The 19,731-nt window shown below is 33.8% G+C and overlaps 1 protein-coding gene across 5 annotated transcripts in view; it reads right to left on the bottom strand.

Annotated features, from left to right (window-relative positions):
- The window catches only part of NPAS2 (neuronal PAS domain protein 2), a 226,204-nt gene that overhangs the window by 39,235 nt on the left and 167,238 nt on the right, over window positions 1-19,731 (bottom strand). For 4 of the 5 annotated variants that reach the window (XM_031959146.1, XM_031959147.1, XM_023500422.2 and 1 more), the window contains 4 exons: window positions 16,481-16,601; window positions 14,927-15,040; window positions 1,700-1,818; window positions 205-287 (listed from right to left, as the gene is read on the bottom strand). In XM_031959146.1, coding sequence (XP_031815006.1) covers window positions 205-287; window positions 1,700-1,818; window positions 14,927-15,040; window positions 16,481-16,601 — 437 coding nt within the window. The remainder of the gene's footprint in view (window positions 1-204; window positions 288-1,699; window positions 1,819-14,926; window positions 15,041-16,480; window positions 16,602-19,731) is intronic. The other variant, XM_031959148.1, reaches the window with a different exon arrangement.

Genomic DNA, 19,731 nt, shown 5'->3' with positions numbered 1-19,731 from the left:
AATATAACAAAGGCAACCAAGTGCAGGAGAATGAAATCAAAGTGAAACAGCATCATACTTGGGTGGGAATGTTTGTTCTTACAGCCAGAATTTCATTCTCCTTCAAAAGATCCTACCCTACTTTCCTTTTCCAGGGAGAGAATGGTTCATACAAACAGCAATGAAAAATGGCCTAATCAAAACATATTTTGATTTTTCACAAACCTGTGATCCAGAAATAAAAATTTCCATTCCAGGCTATGTCTTGAAGTGAATTCCTCTAAAGGTTCTTCAACTATGCACATTTCCTGTAGCAGGAGGAGAAATGTTCATTACTGAAGTGTGCCAGATGCTCAATCCTGCTTTGTCAGCTTCTGCTTCAGAAGGATATGGAGCAGGTGATAGGAATAAAGAAAGTAGAAACTTGCTAAAACTCCAAGTTGGGTTGCAATGAAATACATCATCTGCACCTAATTTTAGTATGCCTTGACACTAAGTTTATTTCACAGGATGAGGAAAAATACTCAGGAGTCAAAATGTCATTCCATTCCCTTCTCATGTACTATCTGTATAGTATAGTATATTATAGTTTGGGTTAATGGTCTTTAGTCTGGACCCCCCCATACTAACCTCATGCAATATTAATATTAATATGACAAAACAATACCATCAGAGCCAAAGATTTGAGTTTTCCCTACTTAATACTCAATTCTCATTTCTGCTCTTAAAGACATTAATATTAAATTTTGACTTGATATCAGGCAAATGAGTTCCAGCCTTAGACATTAGCTATGTGATTTTGGGTAAGTCACTTAAACCCCTGCCAACCTCAGTTTCTTCATCTGTAAAATGAGGATAATATGACAACATATAGCTCCCAGAGTTATTGGGAGTAGAATGTAAAATAATATTTATAAAGAGCTTTGCAAAACTTAAAACATTGCACAAATGCTTTTATTGGCCATTAATATTGGCATGATTGGGGAATACAAACCACAAGACTGATAAAAGTACATTTGGATACTTTGGTCTTCAGTCAAATACTGTCTTAAAATATGATTTCAACTATGGAATAGATAAAGATAAAGATGAATATTTGACTGCCCTAAGTGATAAGTGAAAGGAAGACTTGAAAGCAAAAATCGGATATAAAATTGGATCATGGACTTATCTTTTTCCTAAATAGTCTTCCCCATCCATCATTTCTTCTTCTATCTTCCCTATCTTCTCCTCCCAACCCAAACTTATACCATCTTCTCTGGGAGAGTGGAAATCAAATAAAAGAAGCAAAATAAAATACATCTTTTTTTAAATGGGAATTCATCAGGTTGGTGGTCAATAAACAAGTATACATTGAATACTAAATATATTCCAGGCAGTGTGCTAAATATTAGAGAATACAAAGGAAGGGAAACAAAACAAAACTAACAACAACAAACAAACAAACAAACAAAAAACAGTTGCCAGGTGTTAGGGCATATTTTTGTTTTCAGCAGTAGCAACAAGAAGATACACAATGTCCTCCGATCTGGCTGGGGAGTCTCACAGTGATGTCCTTACTCAGACATCTCTCTAAATTGTCCACCTTTTGCTTGGAATAGCTAGAGTTTAACCAAAGTAATAAACAACAGGACAGTGTATAACCTTGATGTGGAAGGTTTGAGGATATGCAGTGTTTCTGAGCATCTCCCGTGACTAATGTCTCACAAAGGATACCTGCCTTTAGAAATTGAGGTGTGGCCAGACGAACAGTTGCAATGAAGCAGATTTGCTTTCCTAGTGGTGAACGGTAAGCCCTTGTCACTGTATTGTCAAAGCCGTTACAAGAGGGGCTAGGCACTGGGGAGAGAAAGAGAGAAAGCAGCCAAAGTTTTAGCACACGTTTCTTGACTGAAGATTTCTTGACCACATAAAGCATTGAAATGATAGACGTATGCATAAGATTACTGTAGTTAAAACTCTCAACATCTTGTATTTGGAGGAGGCATCTCAGCTTATTTTTTAGTATGAGTAATGACAATAAACTCCTTATCAAAATTCAATTAGAACTTATTTACGAATTAATTATTTACAAAATAATCATTTACAAATTTATTTTTAAATTAAGCACCTACCTTGTGATAAGTACTATTAGATGCCTGTCAGATATACAAATAGAAAAGTTATAGTGAATGCTGCTTTTAAAAAGCTTCTATTCTTCTAGAATAGCAGGGCTAAACTATTCTGTCTTCTTTATATATACTTATAGAAACAATTATTATCTTCTTTTATGGATTACCAGGGCCAGAAACTTTTACTACTCAATGTCCAGGCTTATTTTTTTTTTAAGTCTCTTTTTTTTAATTTTATTAATTTTTTTTTATTTTTTATTTTTTTATTTAATAGCCTTTTATTTACAGGATATATGCATGGGTAACTTCACAGCATCAACAATTGCCAAACCTCTTGTTCCAATTTTTTACCACTTACCCCCCCACCCCCTCCCCTAGATGGCAGGATGATCAGTAGATATTAAATATATTAAAATATAAATTAGATACACAATAAGTATACATGACCAAAACGTTATTTTGCTGTACAAAAAGAATCAGACTCTGAAATATTGTACAATTAGCTTCTGAAGGAAATCAAAAATGCAGATGGGCATAAATATAGGGATTGGGAATTCAATGTAATGGTTTTTAGTCATCTCCCAGAATTCTTTTTCTGGGCATAGCTGGTTCAGTTCATTCCTGCTCCATTGGAAATGATTTGGTTGATCTCGTTGCTGAGGATGGCCTGGTCCATCAGAACTGGTCATCATATAGTATTGTTGTTGAAGTATATAATGATCTCCTGGTCCTGCTCATTTCACTCAGCATCAGTTCGTGTAAGTCTCTCCAGGCCTTTCTGAAATCATCCTGTTGGTCATTTCTTACAGAACAGTAATATTCCATAATTTTCATATACCACAATTTATTCAGCCATTCTCCAACTGATGGACATCCATTCAGTTTCCAGTTTCTAGCCACTACAAAAAGGGCTGCCACAAACATTCGTGCACATACAGGTCCCTTTCCCTTCTTTATAATCTCTTTGGGATATAATCCCAGTAGTAACACTGCTGGATCAAAGGGTATGCACAGTTTGATAACTTTTTGAGCATAGTTCCAAACTACTCTCCAAAATGGTTGGATTCGTTCACAACTCCACCAACAATGCATCAATGTCCCAGTTTTCCCACATCCCCTCCAACAATCATCATTATTTTTTCCTGTCATCTTAGCCAATCTGACAGGTGTGTAGTGGTATCTTAGAGTTGTCTTAATTTGCATTTCTCTGATTAATAATGACTTGGAGCATCTTTTCATATGACTAGAAATAGTTTCAATTTCTTCATCTGAGAATTGTCTGTTCATATCCTTTGACCATTTTTCAATTGGAGAATGGCTTGATTTTTTATAAATTAGAGTTAATTATATATTTTGGAAATGAGGCCTTTATCAGAACCTTTGACTGTAAAAATATTTTCCCAGTTTATTGCTTCCCTTCTAATCTTGTCTGCATTAGTTTTGTCAGGCTTATTTTTTGATGAACCTTATCTAGATTGGTCCTTGAAAAATAGATGCAAACTATTACATAATTAGTCTTTCCCGCATGATAAAATCAGCTAGAGTTTATAATACAGTAACAATATCTAAGAATCCAGGGTCACCTCTAACTACAATAAGCCATTGGAATTGGACTTAAAAATTTTTTGATGATGGATAGAATATATTTCTAATTTACAAATTTTAAACAAAGTTATGATGGCATTGTGGTATAGTGAATAGAGAGCTGGTCTCATAAATAAGGAGGATATGGGTTTCAGATTATACTCTGATACATAATTTCATGAGATGAGGTTAAGTCACTTAGCCTTTAAGTGTTCTAGATAAATTTTTAAGATTCTAAATTGCCAAATAGGTAGAGACCTGGATTAATAAAGGTTTTTTTTTTCTTCTGGGCATTCCCTTTACCAATGAAAATACAGATATAGCTCCTAGTCCTATCCTAAACATGTTTATTTTTGTCCCCTATGTCTATCCTTAAATCTAAAATTTTATGTAATATTAACAAAGATGTATTGTGTATTATGAAAGAGTGAGGCACATTTTTGAGATTGTCTCAAAGCCCCTCTTCTTATTTTAAGCTTTCCAGGAATTTTTATTTTATGCATTTGCTGCTGCCATTAGTTAATGTTTTCTAAATTGCTTTGTAATATGGGCTTCTGTTCACTAACATGAGTAAAGCCAATTTATTACAGATGCTTTCAGGATTCATTCAAACCAGCACCAATAAATGTTTCAGAACAAGAATAACAAAATGTGTGAGAGATAAAAAATAAGTGGCCTGTAGAGAATTCACATCTGTCATTAATCTGTTTAGACCACTGCAGATCCTTTTGGTAGAATGAGCCAAAAAGCCTATGGGGGGTAGGGGGAAGGTTCACATTAGGAAACATACTGCAGATGTGAACATCTGCATTTTTTGGTATAATTTTTTTAAATTCCCAGATGTGAAACATTCTCCTTCTAAAGAGACAGGATTTGTCAAATAATGGCATAGTAACTAAAATCCTGTACCTTTGCTGCACCCCTCCACTTTTTGGGGTGCAAAGATTGAGTGCTAATCCAAAGATTTCAAGTAAAGGCTTCTTAAACTACCTGCCCTGGTTACACAGGAGTTGGGATGCCGGGTTTACTTGCTCAGTCAGCAAGGGCTTTCTTCTGTAATATGGTGTGTGTGTGAGGAAAGAAGGAAAGAAAAAGGAAATAGGAAACACCTGTTCTAGTCAGTCATTTCCTCTTATTATAAATGCTACTCCATATGAGGATGTGCATTTGGGCACTGGAAATTAAGTAGATGGAGGCATGATTTTATTCTGGCCTGACTGTCTCTCTCCCTACTCTATTCTTACTAGTCCTCTCATCCAATGGGGGTTTTAAAATTCTAGGACTTTTCAGGTGAAATTCCAAGCCCATATATGGAAACTTCATGATTTATGCATAACTAAAGATCTGATAGTTATTTTATTAATGGAAATGACAAAATCTTTAAATAAGATTCTGCCCTGACAATTTAAGCTTGATCAGGGACATAGTAACTCAGCAATGAATCTTAACTGAGGCTAAAGGGAATTACTTCAAACATTTTGCAAATTGCCTTTGAAATGTTTTTACTCACAGTTGTAGTCTCCTTTTATATTCTATAGATAAACACAGGAATAATTTGCACACTGAGACTCAATCATATTTATCATTTTAAAAAACTTTTCTAGCACTCTTTATCCCTAAATTACCTTAGGAGCATTAATTAGAGATTTAATTAATTAATTGTCTAACTTGAAGTAAAGAAAAAAAATATGGTTTCTTTGATTTGAGGGAAAAAAGATATCTGGCTTTCCTGAGCCTTTGACAGAATTAGCCAACAAATGGAAAAGGTGCTTGGTTTGATCAGATCTTTGACTAATTGTAAAAGCTGGGTGAATAATTTAGGCAATTCTTTGGATAATTCAGCAACTGCCTATTATTATTAGTTGGGTAGTTAATATATTTTTTTCCTCCTCTAAATAAAATATATAGTCACTCCAATTCCTGCTTACTTTAAATGTAGGTCTTTTCAATAACAATTGTTCAGAACAACAAAAAAATTACTCCATAGTTATTCTTGTAATATATGGCCCTCAGAAGACAGTCTGTGATCAGGGCTGTATTTGAGAACTATCTTAGTTTTCTCAGTTACTATCAGAGATTGTCAATTTCTGGTACAGCCTTTGAGCACAAAAGTTTTCATACCTCCTATATATCAGGTCTTAAACTTTTTCCCACTCACAACCTTTTTTCACCTGATAAATATTTAGATGACCCCCAAGTACATATGTATATTAAACAGATAGTTAACAGATTTACTGATAATAAATCATTATTTTATAGCCTTCCTGCATCATTCAGTTACATGACCTATAGTTTAAGAAGCTCTGTTGTATATAAAGTCAGGCACTCTATTTCAACCTGATAATCAAACCTTCTGAATAATCTATAAAGCTCAATTTTTCCTAGTATGCCTTCTATCACTGTTCCTGCACCTGAATACAATCCTCTTTCTTTAGCCTGGGGGTTCCCTGGATACCTTAATTAAAGGAAGAAGCCTAACTAGTTCCATCACCAGAAACACAAAAGATCAAGAAGGATTTTTAAAGATCAGAAAAGATCAGATTCATCATTTGCATAAATCAAAACCCCCAATTGGAGAATCCCTGAATTGGCAATGACAGAAGGTGGGGAGGTTAGGGGGTATAGAGATTAGGTAGGAGAGGTTTTAGGTAATCTGGGGATTTATTGCAAATGGAATAAAAGGTGGAATCTGAAGGCAAAAATGGGAATAGGGGTATTTTAAAACTAATTAACAGCCAGTGAAGAGAAATGGGGATTTTTCTGGCTTCCTTCCATTTTTATTGTATCAGGCATTAAGACTAAATAATTATGTATTCTGATCAGAGATAGCTTGCATGTAACAAATTGGCTACAACAGCTGTAGAATAACAGTTAATAGCCTATAAGGATAAAGACAAATAACTTTATCAGCACTTTCCAGAATAAACAAACAAATAAACAAACAAAAAACAAAGCAGGTATACTTCTGTGAAAGACTTAGTTTGGGTAAAATGACAGTAAACATTAGTATACCTTTTTTTTTTTTTTTTTTTTTTTTTTTTTTTTTGCTAAAGGAAGAATAAAATCCCCAAATTCCCATTTGTGACAAATATTCAAACAGTTCAGGCCACTGTTATGAAATTTTCATGGAAAAGTAATCTTCTGTGCATTCATGAGGAATCATCTCCCACTAATTAAACACAATTTTCTGTCTTGTCTTTTATTTCTTCACAATATGCCTAGTTGAATGCATTATGAATAGCTAGGTTATTGGGCTTTTTGGAGGACATAAGCAAAACAACACGGTCCATTTCTGGCCAATGTGGCTGCTGACTGCCAAGGTAACTTTTGTTCTCTTTTTTCCCACACTTCTTTAGCATAGAGCAGATAAACAAGGGGATGATGGGTGAGGGGTGAGAGACTGAAACTTGCCTACAGAACTTAAATGGCATTAATTTTGGCTAATGTTATTGTTCTTAATTATTTTTCATAAGGAATTTTAGGCACATTTTAAAAACCTGTCGCCTTCTTACACTTTCTGGGATTTTGCTACTATGCAGCCAAATAGGTCAGTTTAGTTGAAATACAGATTGTGAGGAGCATTAATCTGTCATTCAGGATGAAAAGAAAGAATGTAGGCAATTTGTGAAGGGTTTTAAATGCCAAACAGAGGAGTATGTAATTTATCCTAGAAACCAAAGGGAAGCGAGATATAGAATGGATCCATTATCTAGAGAGAGAAAGCAGGAAGAGACTAGGATTAGCAATATAAATGTCCTTCTAATTTTAATTTGCTCAGTTTTCATAGCATATTTTTATGTAAAGAATTTAGGATATTTTAGGATTGTGTACAGCAAGATAGTAACTTTTAATTATAGTTTATTCTAGATGATATTAACTCTTCAAATAACAAATCTTGCAGAGTATGCAATTTATAGATAAAGAAAAGAAATTTCTCCATAAAGTTAGAGGGCGCTCTTTGCTTCTCATTTCTAGGAACACTAATAAATGGGTTGGAAACTCCAATGAAGATGATTCCACTGGTTGCCAAATTTAAATCTTCAACCACAGAAAGATCGGGCACAATGACTAACTTGTTCTTTTACTTTAGACATCTCAATAAATACAACTCAGTTAAGGGAGAAAAAAAGAAAGATTATCCAAAACCAAAAAATGAAGCAACATCAATCAAATTATTTGTTTCTATTATTATATCCCATGAAATATACAAAACTTGAGTGCTATATAAGTTGAAAGGCCTCAATTTTGCCAGATTTGAATTTCAACTCTGGATATGTGGTTAGGAGTGGTAGGTAAAGCAAGGGCAAGGAAAGTTTTATGCTGTGGTGTGTGGTTTCTGGAAAGCCTGGAAGGGAATGTTTACTGAGAGTGACCTATTTGGAACCATACCAACAACTTTTGAAATACTGCTTTCTGGATCTCAGACAGATATTTGATTCCAATTCTGAGGGAGAAGTATTAGACAAATAATGAAGGAATGCCTTTTTGGTATACAGTTGTCATTTGACAATTTTTGTCAACTTATTAGGGCATGTTAAATCAAAATTTATCACTACTTAAAAAAATCCAATCATTTCCATCCAAATAAAGTGGAACTAGATTGACTGGAGGGGCAAGATAGGAAAAAGGGTTGTGGTATAGAATGAAAAACTTCACCCAATTATGATTAGAAGACATTTTGGGGGGTAAAAAAGAATGTTTCTTCAATAAATGCAGTATTGGGCAATGTAACTATATGGTCCAGGCCAAGATAATTTTATTTCAAATCTATTTCAGGAAAACAGAACAAAAAAAGCACTTGTCTAGGGAAGTGGTTAATGTTCACTTCTATAACACAAATGTCATGAAGAATAAAGTTTTTGTTTTTTTTTTAAATAAAGATGTAGGTATATGTGACTATAAACCCAGCTCAGATTTTTCAAGGAAGCTTTACATTGACTGACTTGGCTTAAAATTTTATAAAAATGGAAAATCTTTAATTAAAGATTAATTTCTATTTCCATTTCAAGATAAACAACAAAACCACTTCTCATATTTATTAAAAATCTTGGTTAAAAAAATTGAAATTTTTCTGTGGCAGATGATGAAGTGCTTTTCCTAAGGAGTGACCAATATGTGCAAATATTGGGGTAAGAGAAAGCTCTATTTTGCTAAAGTGTTTGAGCAATGGCTGCTATGTTGATATAGCTAGAAGTAAAACAGAACTGGGTGGGTGGGAGGAAGAGTTGCACAATTACCTGCTGAATTTGGAACTGTCCAAATAGATAAATCTATCTGGGTAACTCAAGCAAAGGCGCTTCCCCCTCCTGACTCTTGGCCTCAATTCATATTAAGTGGACTCTTCTAGGTATCTAGTATTCTATGGGATATTCAGAATACTAATCAGAGAAATCTCTAGATTGTCAGGAAAGCCCTTGCAAGCAGACAGAAAATTGTCTTCAGAATGATTTCTGAGTCATACAAAGGCCTTCCTTATCCCAAATTTCTCTCACTGATGGTTATAAAGTGTTGAAAGTTACTTTGAGTTAAGATCTTTTTTAAGCTTAAACTGTTATCTAGTAGAAGTAATATAGTAGTCACAATCACCCATTAATATTTTAGCTCACACTGATTTAAAAGATTTTTTTTTCCAGATCATCTGAAAGGGTCCTAAGGGGATTATAGCAGAGTAATAGATTTAGATCTACAAGTACCCTTGGAGATCACCTAGTCCAAATTTCTTATTTCACAAATGAGGAAACTGAAACTTAGAGAAGTGATATGATTTGCCCAATGTTGCATTGGTAATAAGTAGCAGAGGCAAAACTAGAATCAAGATATTTTGTTTATAAATCCAAAGCTCTTTCCATTGGACCACATTACTCCCAGAGAGATGATATAAATTGGGGAGATGGGTATGAAAAGAACATGAGGTACTTCCAAGGAAAGGAGGCTTAGACAGGGCACTAAGGGCATTAAACACAAAGATACTAGGTTCCTAAGAAGAAGACATGAAGATGGAAGGAAGGAAAGGAGAAGACCTAAAAAGAAGACTACAGGAATATTATCAGGGCTTCTTGACCTTTTCTACATCATGAATCCATTTGTCAGACTAGTGAAGTCCATAGAAGACTTCTCGGGTTCATGTATTTAAATGCATAAAATAAAACATTTTGTATTAGCAAGGAAATAAATTGTACTGAAATGTAATTATCAATTTTTAAAAACTTCATGGACTCCAGGATGAGAATCCTTGATACTGTTTTTTCTCCAATATATATTTCAGGATCACCCTGGGATAGTACCCACTAATCTCTGTCACTAGAGAATGAAGAATATGCTTTTCCTAGTCTAAAGAAAGCAATCCTGTTTTTGGTTTGTAAAATGGGTTCTACAAACTTAATTCTTTCATTTTTAAGCTTCCCACTTCCAATGTTCACAACAGTAACAGCCTTCCCACATCCCTTCCAAAAAAAAAAAAAAAATCACACATAATTCAGCACATTTTTTCAGGCAAACACAGTCCCAACTTGAGAAAAGAGTAAATGAAATGCAGCCAATGAAATAAGTTTCAGTTAACCAAAATTAAGCCTATGTATTTCCCTGAAAAATGTCTAAAACATGATAAATGGCAGCAAACTCCAAAGTGAAATTCAGCATCATCTTAATGAGATTTTGGAAATGTAATTTCACAAAAGATTCAATCTTTGCAGTTTATCAGCCAATTATAAAGAAGATAGGTCTTCTTTAATCATGCAGATACATACACACACACACACACACACACACACATATTTATATATACACCTCAGGGTCCATTAGGCCTTTCTAATTCATGGTTGCATCTAGGGCATACCATCCTGTTTTGAAGTATATAATATGATTATAATAAAAGGCAGAGTGGTATAATGAAGAGAAAGCAAGACTGATGGGCAAGGAAACCTGGGTTCACTTGCTGCCTCAGACAAGGCTAGCCCAGTGACTCCCAAGTAATTCCTTTAACTTCTAAGTACCCCCAGGCAACCCCCTAAGCTATTGAGTTGTAGGACCACAGAAGCTACTTCAAGGGAATTTTCTCAATGGGAGTTCTCTATTTGGATGAAATCACAGGTCTGAACATCCCACCCTTCAAATGTCACCATTATTCATTATTCAAATGCCTTAAGAAAAAAAAAAAAAAAAACTTTAAAAAATTAAATTAAAAAAAAATTACATTAATCCAGATATAAGGGAAATGTGAAAGGGTCACTAAAAAATGTGTGTATGTGTTATAATGTAAATCAGTACTATGTGATTATCACAGGATTTCCTTTGCTGTCACCTGGGGGCTTCCTCAGAGGCACAGGAAATCAGAAACTCTACTGGAGTTCTACGGATAAAGGGTTTAAATAATAACTATTTGCTTCCTTTCATGGTTCAGTAAAATATTCATTGAATATACAATGACCAAGATTTTTAGTCTCTTATAACTAAGGATGGTCAGGCTCTAAGGTCTCCCTACTATGTTTAATTTAAGAAGTAGCAAAGGGTAGCTGATTTCTTATCATTCTTACAAATACTAGGAGGAAAGAGAGGCAGGGTGGAGTTTCCCTTCAAAGACTCTGAACTGTTTCGTGGTTGTCTCAACTAATTGCTTTATTTATCAATAGGAGAATTGGGCCAGGAATTGAGCTAAAGCCTGGGGTCTACCTATTTGAACTTAGTTTACTTTATTCTTTGTTCCCATTTTCATCCCTCAAACTAACTTATTGCTTTGTACTTCAACATTGGTTTGGTCCAACTCCTACTCAGAGAATTATTTAGTACCACACTAAGGTTGACTTAATTACATGCTAGCCTAATATAGAAATCCTTTCCCTTTTTGCTTCTAGAAAATGTGGGTTAGTCTGGCTAAAAGGAAAGGCTGACTGTATTACTATCCTGACAAAATCCTTTTGGTGACTTCTTAAAAATCTTTAGAATATATTAGAAACTTCTTAGTTTGGAGTTTCAAAGCCCTTAACAATCTGGTTTCAGTTTGCCTTTCTAGACTTATTTAACCTGAATTCATCTCACACATTCCATGTTTCAATTGAATTGACTTATTTGCTATTCTTTAAATTTTTTATTCTACCTCCCATGTTCAAAACAGTTAAAAGGGGTCAAGAAAAGTAGAACACAATTGAAATGACTAAACAATAATAAAACTGGTATGTTCATGTTTTTGCATATCTTCCTACAAACCTGAAATGCATCATTTTTCATCTCTACCTTTCAGAATATCTAACTCTCTTCAAAACTTAGCTCAGGTGCTGTGTTCCTAATTTTCCCTAGTTGATGGTACTGTCTCTCTACTCAAATAATCATGTAAAAAGTTAAGTATATTTTTATTAGAGAATAAATGGTACTGGGCGGGGGGGAAGGCCACTTTAAGTCAAACTACATAAAACCTGGATAAACATTTCATGGGAAACAGTAGGGGGAAGTTAAATTGGACTTCAACTTGAAAGAGAAACTAAAATCAAGTTTATTGTATATTTAATAAAATTTATTTTTAAGTGAAACTATGTGGTGCTACTTTGTAGACTGAACAAAAATTGAATCGTCTTAGTTTTATTGGCATATTTTTTAATCAAGAAAATTGAATGATAGGATATAATATTCTTTACTTTAAATTTGCTTTTTACAGCATCAATCAAAGAAAGTTAGTGTTGTGAATATATTCAGGCTTTTCTAAATTTTTTCAAGGTCTTTTCTAAATTCTTTGATATTCAAATCATCCTCTTAGAAGTTTTTATCAACAATTAGTGAGAGACAGATCAACAAAGATGTTAGTTAACCCAAAGAGAAGGAATATATGTTAGTGTTAAGACAAGGTGTGTTTCAATGGGGACTATTTTTCCAAGGGCTCTATTTGCTGGTGAACATTTTCATGTTGTCACAACTGGTAGGGATTTGCATGGTGCAAATGCACAGTGCATTTGATAGTTTTCATTTTGAAGTCAGAAAATTCAAGGGTTCAGGTCCTGCCTCTGACATATATGGTTAGCTTTAATCACTGGAGAAGCACAGTAGAATTTCCCTTAGTTTAGTAAGAATCCAGGGTTGGATTCAAATTTTTCCTCTGACATATATTAGCTGGCTAATCTTGGATAAATCACTTCTTTTAACTGTCTCAGTTAATTTTCTAAGATGACAAGTTATGGACAAGCTGCTGAGTTGCTTTGTTAGAGCAGATTTCCTCTTTGGAAGTTCCCTAAACCAGTGAATCATATGGATGAAAACTCTGTTGTAATGATGAGACTCAAATAACAGAACACTGAGATAGCAACAGAACCTTCTGTCTATACAAGTTGTACAGTAGAATGGATATAAGTTCTCTGAAAGTAGTATTGTTTTTCATTTGGCTTTGTATGCCCAGCATTTACTACAGTGCTTTGCATACAACACGTGTTTAATAAGTGCTTCCTAGATTTTATTGGTTGATCAATCAATTTTGGGTCATGGTTCTGGTTTTGGTTGACAGAGTGCTGCTTCTTTTTCTTTCTTTCTTTTTTTTTTTTTAACAAGACTAGTACTGCTTCTGGCCCTATTTTGGGAGAGGTGCAAAGGTAACCAGTAAAACTCGGGAGTAAAACTCTTATAACAATTTTCCTTCCCAGTACTATAGTTAAACTATAGTTTCATTGTTCAAATGTATATGTTAGTCCTGAATATTGAATTTGAAAATAGTGTAACAAGTTCATATTATTTACATATATATATATATTTTTTTTTTTCAGTTAGGACTTTTTAAGTAAGTACATACAAGCAAATAATATGTAATATAGAAGATACTGATCTCCATTGATGAAATTGGACAGTCTGAACTTTAAGATCCAATGACACTAATGTGACTTTGGTCCAACAGAATCACAGTAGGTTAGTTTAGTTAACTTATATTGGATATGACAAGTTCAGAGTTAACCAAGGCAAAAGCAGTAAAAATCATAATCAGTCATCATTTATGTGCCAAGTCATTTCCATTTTGTGTCCATCTCGCTCTGCTTTCTTTTTTCTTATCTCCTCCTCTCTTCTCTCTTTTCTTCCTGCTAAAATTTCCTATTTTTTTCCTTTCCTTTTGGTGTTTTAGAAAAATAAATTGCAAATTTCTTGTTTGGTGGTAAGATTTATGGAAGAGTAAATACTTTGATAGAATGTCTTTCATTTTTACGAGTATCCTAAGAACTTAGTATAGTACCCAGAATACAAAAGACACATAAACTTGTTGACTGATAAATAATCAATAATTCCTCTACTGCTCAACTAAGTCAGAGAACAAGTCTTTCTAAATATCTAGATAAATGTAAACTTAGATGAGGAAGAAGAATGGCATTGTGGGAAAAACATTATTTCTGAAGTCAGAGGAACAGAGTTCAAATCCTGAATCTCATGCTTATTACATGTGTGACTTTGAGGAAGGCTCTTAAACTTTGGGGCTTTAATTTCTTAATTTGTTAAATGAAGGGGATGAACTAATAGGCTTCAGGCCTTTTTCAGCTCTGGATATATGATCCAATCGGATTTTAGATTGCTTATGAGAATCCTAGATTCAAATTTTATGTCAGTCAAAAGTAAAAATAAATTGGGGGGGGGTTTATAAATCGATTTTAAAGACTGGCTTTATCAAGGTACACTGATAGCTGAAGCAATTAATTACGTAATTCAGGCAAATAGCCTGCTTTTCAGAAATTAAAGTTTTTTGGGGGATAATAGTAAAGTTATCTATACTATATACATTAGACATAACTGTTAAAATATTGTATCTCTTTTTATCTTATTAGAAAAAAAATGTAACTCAATCTATGTTACAAAGCCATCAGGATTGAAATATTTTACCAGTAATCTAGTTGTAATAAGGAGAGAAGAGGGAGAATACATGTTTGTGGATGTTTAAGTGGGGAAAAAAGGACTGCTGAAGCCCAAGTGTCATGTAGGCTAACAGTCTGTTCTTAATTATGCATAAGTTGTTTTTATTAAAGTGAATGATTATTTCATCAACCAGAAAATAAATAAATGAATAACCTGAATTTCAGTGGGACCCTGCAACTGGCACAAACTGATGTGGTGGGCGATGATCTGTCAAGTTGCTGGTACTTTTTATAAATATAAAAATATATTTCAAAAGTTCTAAAATGAAAGTCAAAATATGAAAAACACATTCTTCCTCCTCTGTACTCTATTTTTTTGCCCCAATATGCATGTTTGCATGATAAAAGGCACCAAAAAATGGATATGATACAATCAAAGCTTACCATTGTTGTAGGACCGAAAATTTCCTACAAATTTTATGTATTCATATGTTGGAAATTCCTTTGGGTTCAAACTGCCTCTGAGAAGATGACAATAAAACTCTAAATCGTTGTCAGCTGGATCATTAAAAAGAAAAGGAAGGGAGAGAGGAGATATAAGCATTACACAGAAACTAGACTAAACAAGTGGTGTCTTTGTGAAAACTCCTACGTGAATTTAGTCTGTTCAGACACTGCCAGGATATTTCCCTCATTATGACAGACTAGTAGACCCTGTTTATAACCTCTGCTGTATAGGTTTTTCTTTTTAAACTTCTTAGACATTTCATATCCCACATTTGGACACAATTAGTCTTGATTTGCTCACAAATGTCTGTGGTTGATTATGTCAGCATAGATTAGTTGTGGCTGCTTTTGTATGGCATATTAAAAGTAAACTCCTCACATAAGCCTCTTTTTTCTCTTTTATTTTTTTCTGCTTTGAAGTACAGAGGAATGACAGAATAAATTGTCATGGAAAATGCGTTAAAACTTGAAAACACGGGCAAAGAATTATTGCTACCCTTATAAATGTAATTTAATATGCTTCATTAAATGATAGACATTTCACTAAGGATTAAGGTCTTGCCCTCTGTGTCTTTATGGGAACAAAAAATCCTTGTAAATGGGAAGTCTGGCCTAAAAAAAATCAGGCTATCATCTCCTTTCTACAGGTTGCCAGACATCTGGATAACAAACAAACAAAAAATTAGTTAAAAATTCAGATGTATTTCAATATTCAAATGTTTTGCATCATGTAGATAAAGCATCTGGATTTTTGATAGAATTTTTCGGTTTTCCATCCAGATGTTTCACATTGTGTAAACACAGAAATTGTTTGGCCTTGCAAGACTGAATAGAGAGTTCAAAGATTCTAGAATTCATTAAAGTCATTATCACTAGAAGAATCTCTGCCTCACATAACAGATTCTTTAGTTAAACATGAAAAATGAGTTGTAATTTTTAAAAATCAAATTCTCTCACATTTCCAATGTAAAAAAGAAAATTTATATATTTACTTAATTATTCCTTCCTGCCTTCTATGGTCTCTCTAAGCAGAAGTTATTCATGAGCTTCATCCTAAAACTGATTAGCAGAGAAGCTCTAACATACTCTTTTTTTTCCTTCCCAACCTGGGCCAGATTGTCTCTTTTTAGGCTGTTTGGGGGTCCTTCAAAAACCCACAGGCCTACATTTGTGTCAGACTTTGTGTGGACATCTATTAGTTTTAGCCCAATTGAGGCTTAGAACCACTATCTTTTGGCTCACCAGTAGCAGGGACTCCAAGATTGTACCATTAGACCATGCTAAAAAAGCATATTTCTTACATTTTTTTTGGTCTTCATAATTCATCAAATGGTAGCCTTTGCTTTAAACTTAAGTTGTATCTCTAAGGGCCACAGAAATTGGATATGTCGAATATTTATTTTTGCAATCAGTTTCTCTTTTTGAAACTACTCTTGAGATAAAATTAAAAAAAAAATAAAAGTTCTATTCTATTAGTAAAGCCAAACTTACATTTTAAGTATTCTGGAGAGGAAGATTCAGTCACAAGCATATGAGAAGAGAGCATCTTATAAACTTCTGAATGTTCCTGTTCTGGAAGGAAATTTAACAAATTCTGATCCATGACATCTGACTGAAAAAGAAAAAAAAGGAAAAGGAGAAGAAATGGGAGAAAAGGCTTATGAAAATCATAAAGACTAAGGAATAAAAAGGCATATTTCTATATAATGACTGAATGACAAATATAGAACCTGTTCTTGGAGTAACAAATCAAGGATCTAGTTTTCATTCCTATGAAAATCTCAGTGCAACATTACATAATCTGGAATGTATGGAATGTCTAAAAGCTTTTACTTAATGATTATAGAAATTACTGTATATAGCACTTTAACTTTTATAAAACACTCTGTATATATTAACACATTTGATCCTTATAGAAACTCAGTTTTATAATTTTACAGTTTATGTTATTCCGATTTTATAGTTAAGGAAACTGAGATACATTAATTTACCTGCTCAGGGTCATACAGTATTTGAGGCAGGATTTGAAGTCATATCTCCCTGATTCCAAGTACTATACTCTTTTTATTGTACTAGCTAGCTGTACTTTTTTAGCTGGTATATTTGTTAATGTAGGGGAGAAAAATGCTTTAGTAAGTCCATGATATCCACTCAGAAATAGTCTTTAACTCTTGACCAAAGGAAAATGTTAATTTCATAAATTCTGGTGGGCAGCAGTATAGATAGTCAGAAGTTAAGCCACCAAAACTTATAAGATCATATAATTATATAGTCTGAGAGTAGAAAAAGGGCCAACAAACCATTTAATCTTTTATTTTACAAACAGAGAATCTGAGGCCCAAAGACTAGCTATAGGTAGAAAGAATCAAGATTTAACTCTAGGTTTTCCAATTCCAAGTCAAACATTTCTCCCACTGCGTCACTAAAGAAAAGCAAGGAATCTCAATAAATCATGAAAAATCAATAACCTACTAGTTCTGGAAGGAATCTTTGAAATTACCTAGTTCTTTGTCTTTAGGTCACTAAATATCTAAAGCAGGCATTTTTAATCTGAGGACTGCAAACATATTGTAGGGGTTTACAAATTTGGGGGAAATGTTAATTTTCACTAACTTCTAACTGAAATTTAGCATTTCCTTCAATTATTTAAAGATATTCTGAGAAGAAGTGTATAGGCTTTATGAGATTGCCAAAAAAGTCCACAGCACAGAAAAAAGTTAAAAATCCCTGCTAAAGAGTTTTTTCTCATACCTAGCTGAAATCTCTCCAATATAATTTTAAATCCATTTTCTCCAATGTAAGAGGCAATCTGATATGGTAGAAAGAGTGCCAGACTTTGGTACCAAGCAAATCTGGATTCAAATTCTGCTTCTTACTCTTAGAAAGTGTATGGAAATGTATTACTGAAACTTATTAGTTGTGAGACTGGGCTGCAGCAACTTCTTCTATGAAATAAAAGTGGCTGGACTAAATGACCTCTTTCAGTTCTAATCTACGATCTAATGATGATTCAGAGAATTCAGTTAACCCCTACCTGCCTCTGGTGATTACTTGGGATGTCTCTACCAAATTATAGATTGATGGATGGTGATCCACAAGGTGTTCTCCACTGGGATTTCTCCATTCTGATTAAATCCCATGTACTTAGTATTCTCTGTATAATGGAGATAAATATTCACCTCCTAAAAATATTTCACATACGTAAACATAGTAAATAAGTAGCCCCTTGATTCTCTCTTGTATGGTACTCTGACTGATATGTCCAAGAAGAAGGCTTGTTGAGTCATTTTCAATCATGTTCAGCTGTTAGTGACCTCATTTGAAATTTTCTAGGCAAGTTTACTGGAATGGTCTTTTCCATTGGCACAAAATATAAATGTGGAAAGAAAAGCCTAGTTTTTGTTAGTTAGGAAATTCAAACATATAGAATGTAACAGAAAAAAAGTTGTTTTTATTCAAAAAGAGTTTGAGTTCATTTTTCTTTCAAAAGTCTCAAGTAGCAACTTCACACCCAGGTGGAACCTGCTGATCTTTTGTTCATTAAAGCAATTAGATAAAAATAAATATTCTTCTTCCACTAAACTGTGGCTGGAACTCTCCCAGTCTTCATTCAAGAGGAAAGTAAATGTGCCAGCAGGAAATGCTTTTACCAAAGTGTTAGGTTTTTACTATTATCACTTATCAATCTAAGGTACAAGGCTCTTTCCCCAGGTTCAGTGATAAGCTGAATATACTTGGCTGCTTTATCTGAATCTGAAAGATACATCTGAAGCTGAAATTCCAAATCAAACCTTTCCCTTTTTTTTTTTTTTTTTTTTTTTTTTTTTTTTTAACTTGGTGGTATTTGAGCATAGTCAGAAAAAGACTTGACTTTTACATACTAGAATGAAGGTGTTAGTGTGTTTCTAACGTAAAGTAAGTCTCTTACTTTTGTACTCTCACCATTATCTAGTTTCTCCTTGGGTAAAAGCTGCCATTTTACCAAAAAAGGGCTTTGTAGCTTGGTTGTTATGGTTGTATGAGGCAAGGATCAGAGGTAATTGGAGAAAGCAGGCAAAGTTCATAGTTCTCTGAAGCCTGCTTCTCCACCTCAGGGGAAAAGCCCTCTTTCTCTACAATGCAGATAAGGATAGAGATAACTGGAATTTGGATTTTGATCTAGGGAATTACCAGGTGAGGAAACCCCTTCTAACAATTTGGGTAAGCACCTTTTCTGCAGCTTAGTGGTCTTGGTAAGTTGCCTAGATCAGGGATTCTTAAACTTTTTCCACTTGTGATCCCTTTTCCCTTGAAAAATTTTTATATGACCTAAGTATAGGAATACAAAATAGGTAAACAAATCATATATTAACTGATAATAAATCATAATTTTGTGACTCCTAAAGTCAGTTACAAGATCCCATAGGGAGTCAAGCTCCACTGTTTAAGAAGCTAAGTTCTCAAATGGTTCTCAAAATATTTGGTCTTAGGACCCCTCAGACTTTTAACAATTATCAAAGACTCCAAATTTTTTTTTTTGTTTATATGGGTTATATTTCTTGATATTTACTGTGCAAAAATTAAAACTTCTTAGGATTATTATAAAAATATTTTTGATCTCAAGGACTCCCTGAAGAGAACCTTAAAAGTCCCCAGACTAACAGTGAGAAGTTAATTAAAGTCAAATAGTATGTGTCGGAAATTGGACTTGAACCCAGAACTTCCTGGCTTCTAGAATAATTCTTTATCTACTATACTACTAC

This window comes from Sarcophilus harrisii, chromosome 3 (assembly GCF_902635505.1).
Source record: "Sarcophilus harrisii chromosome 3, mSarHar1.11, whole genome shotgun sequence".
NCBI classification, from domain to species: Eukaryota; Metazoa; Chordata; class Mammalia; order Dasyuromorphia; family Dasyuridae; genus Sarcophilus; species Sarcophilus harrisii.
Note: the sequence above shows the minus strand (reverse complement) of the source record. Positions and strands in the feature narration are given on the sequence as shown.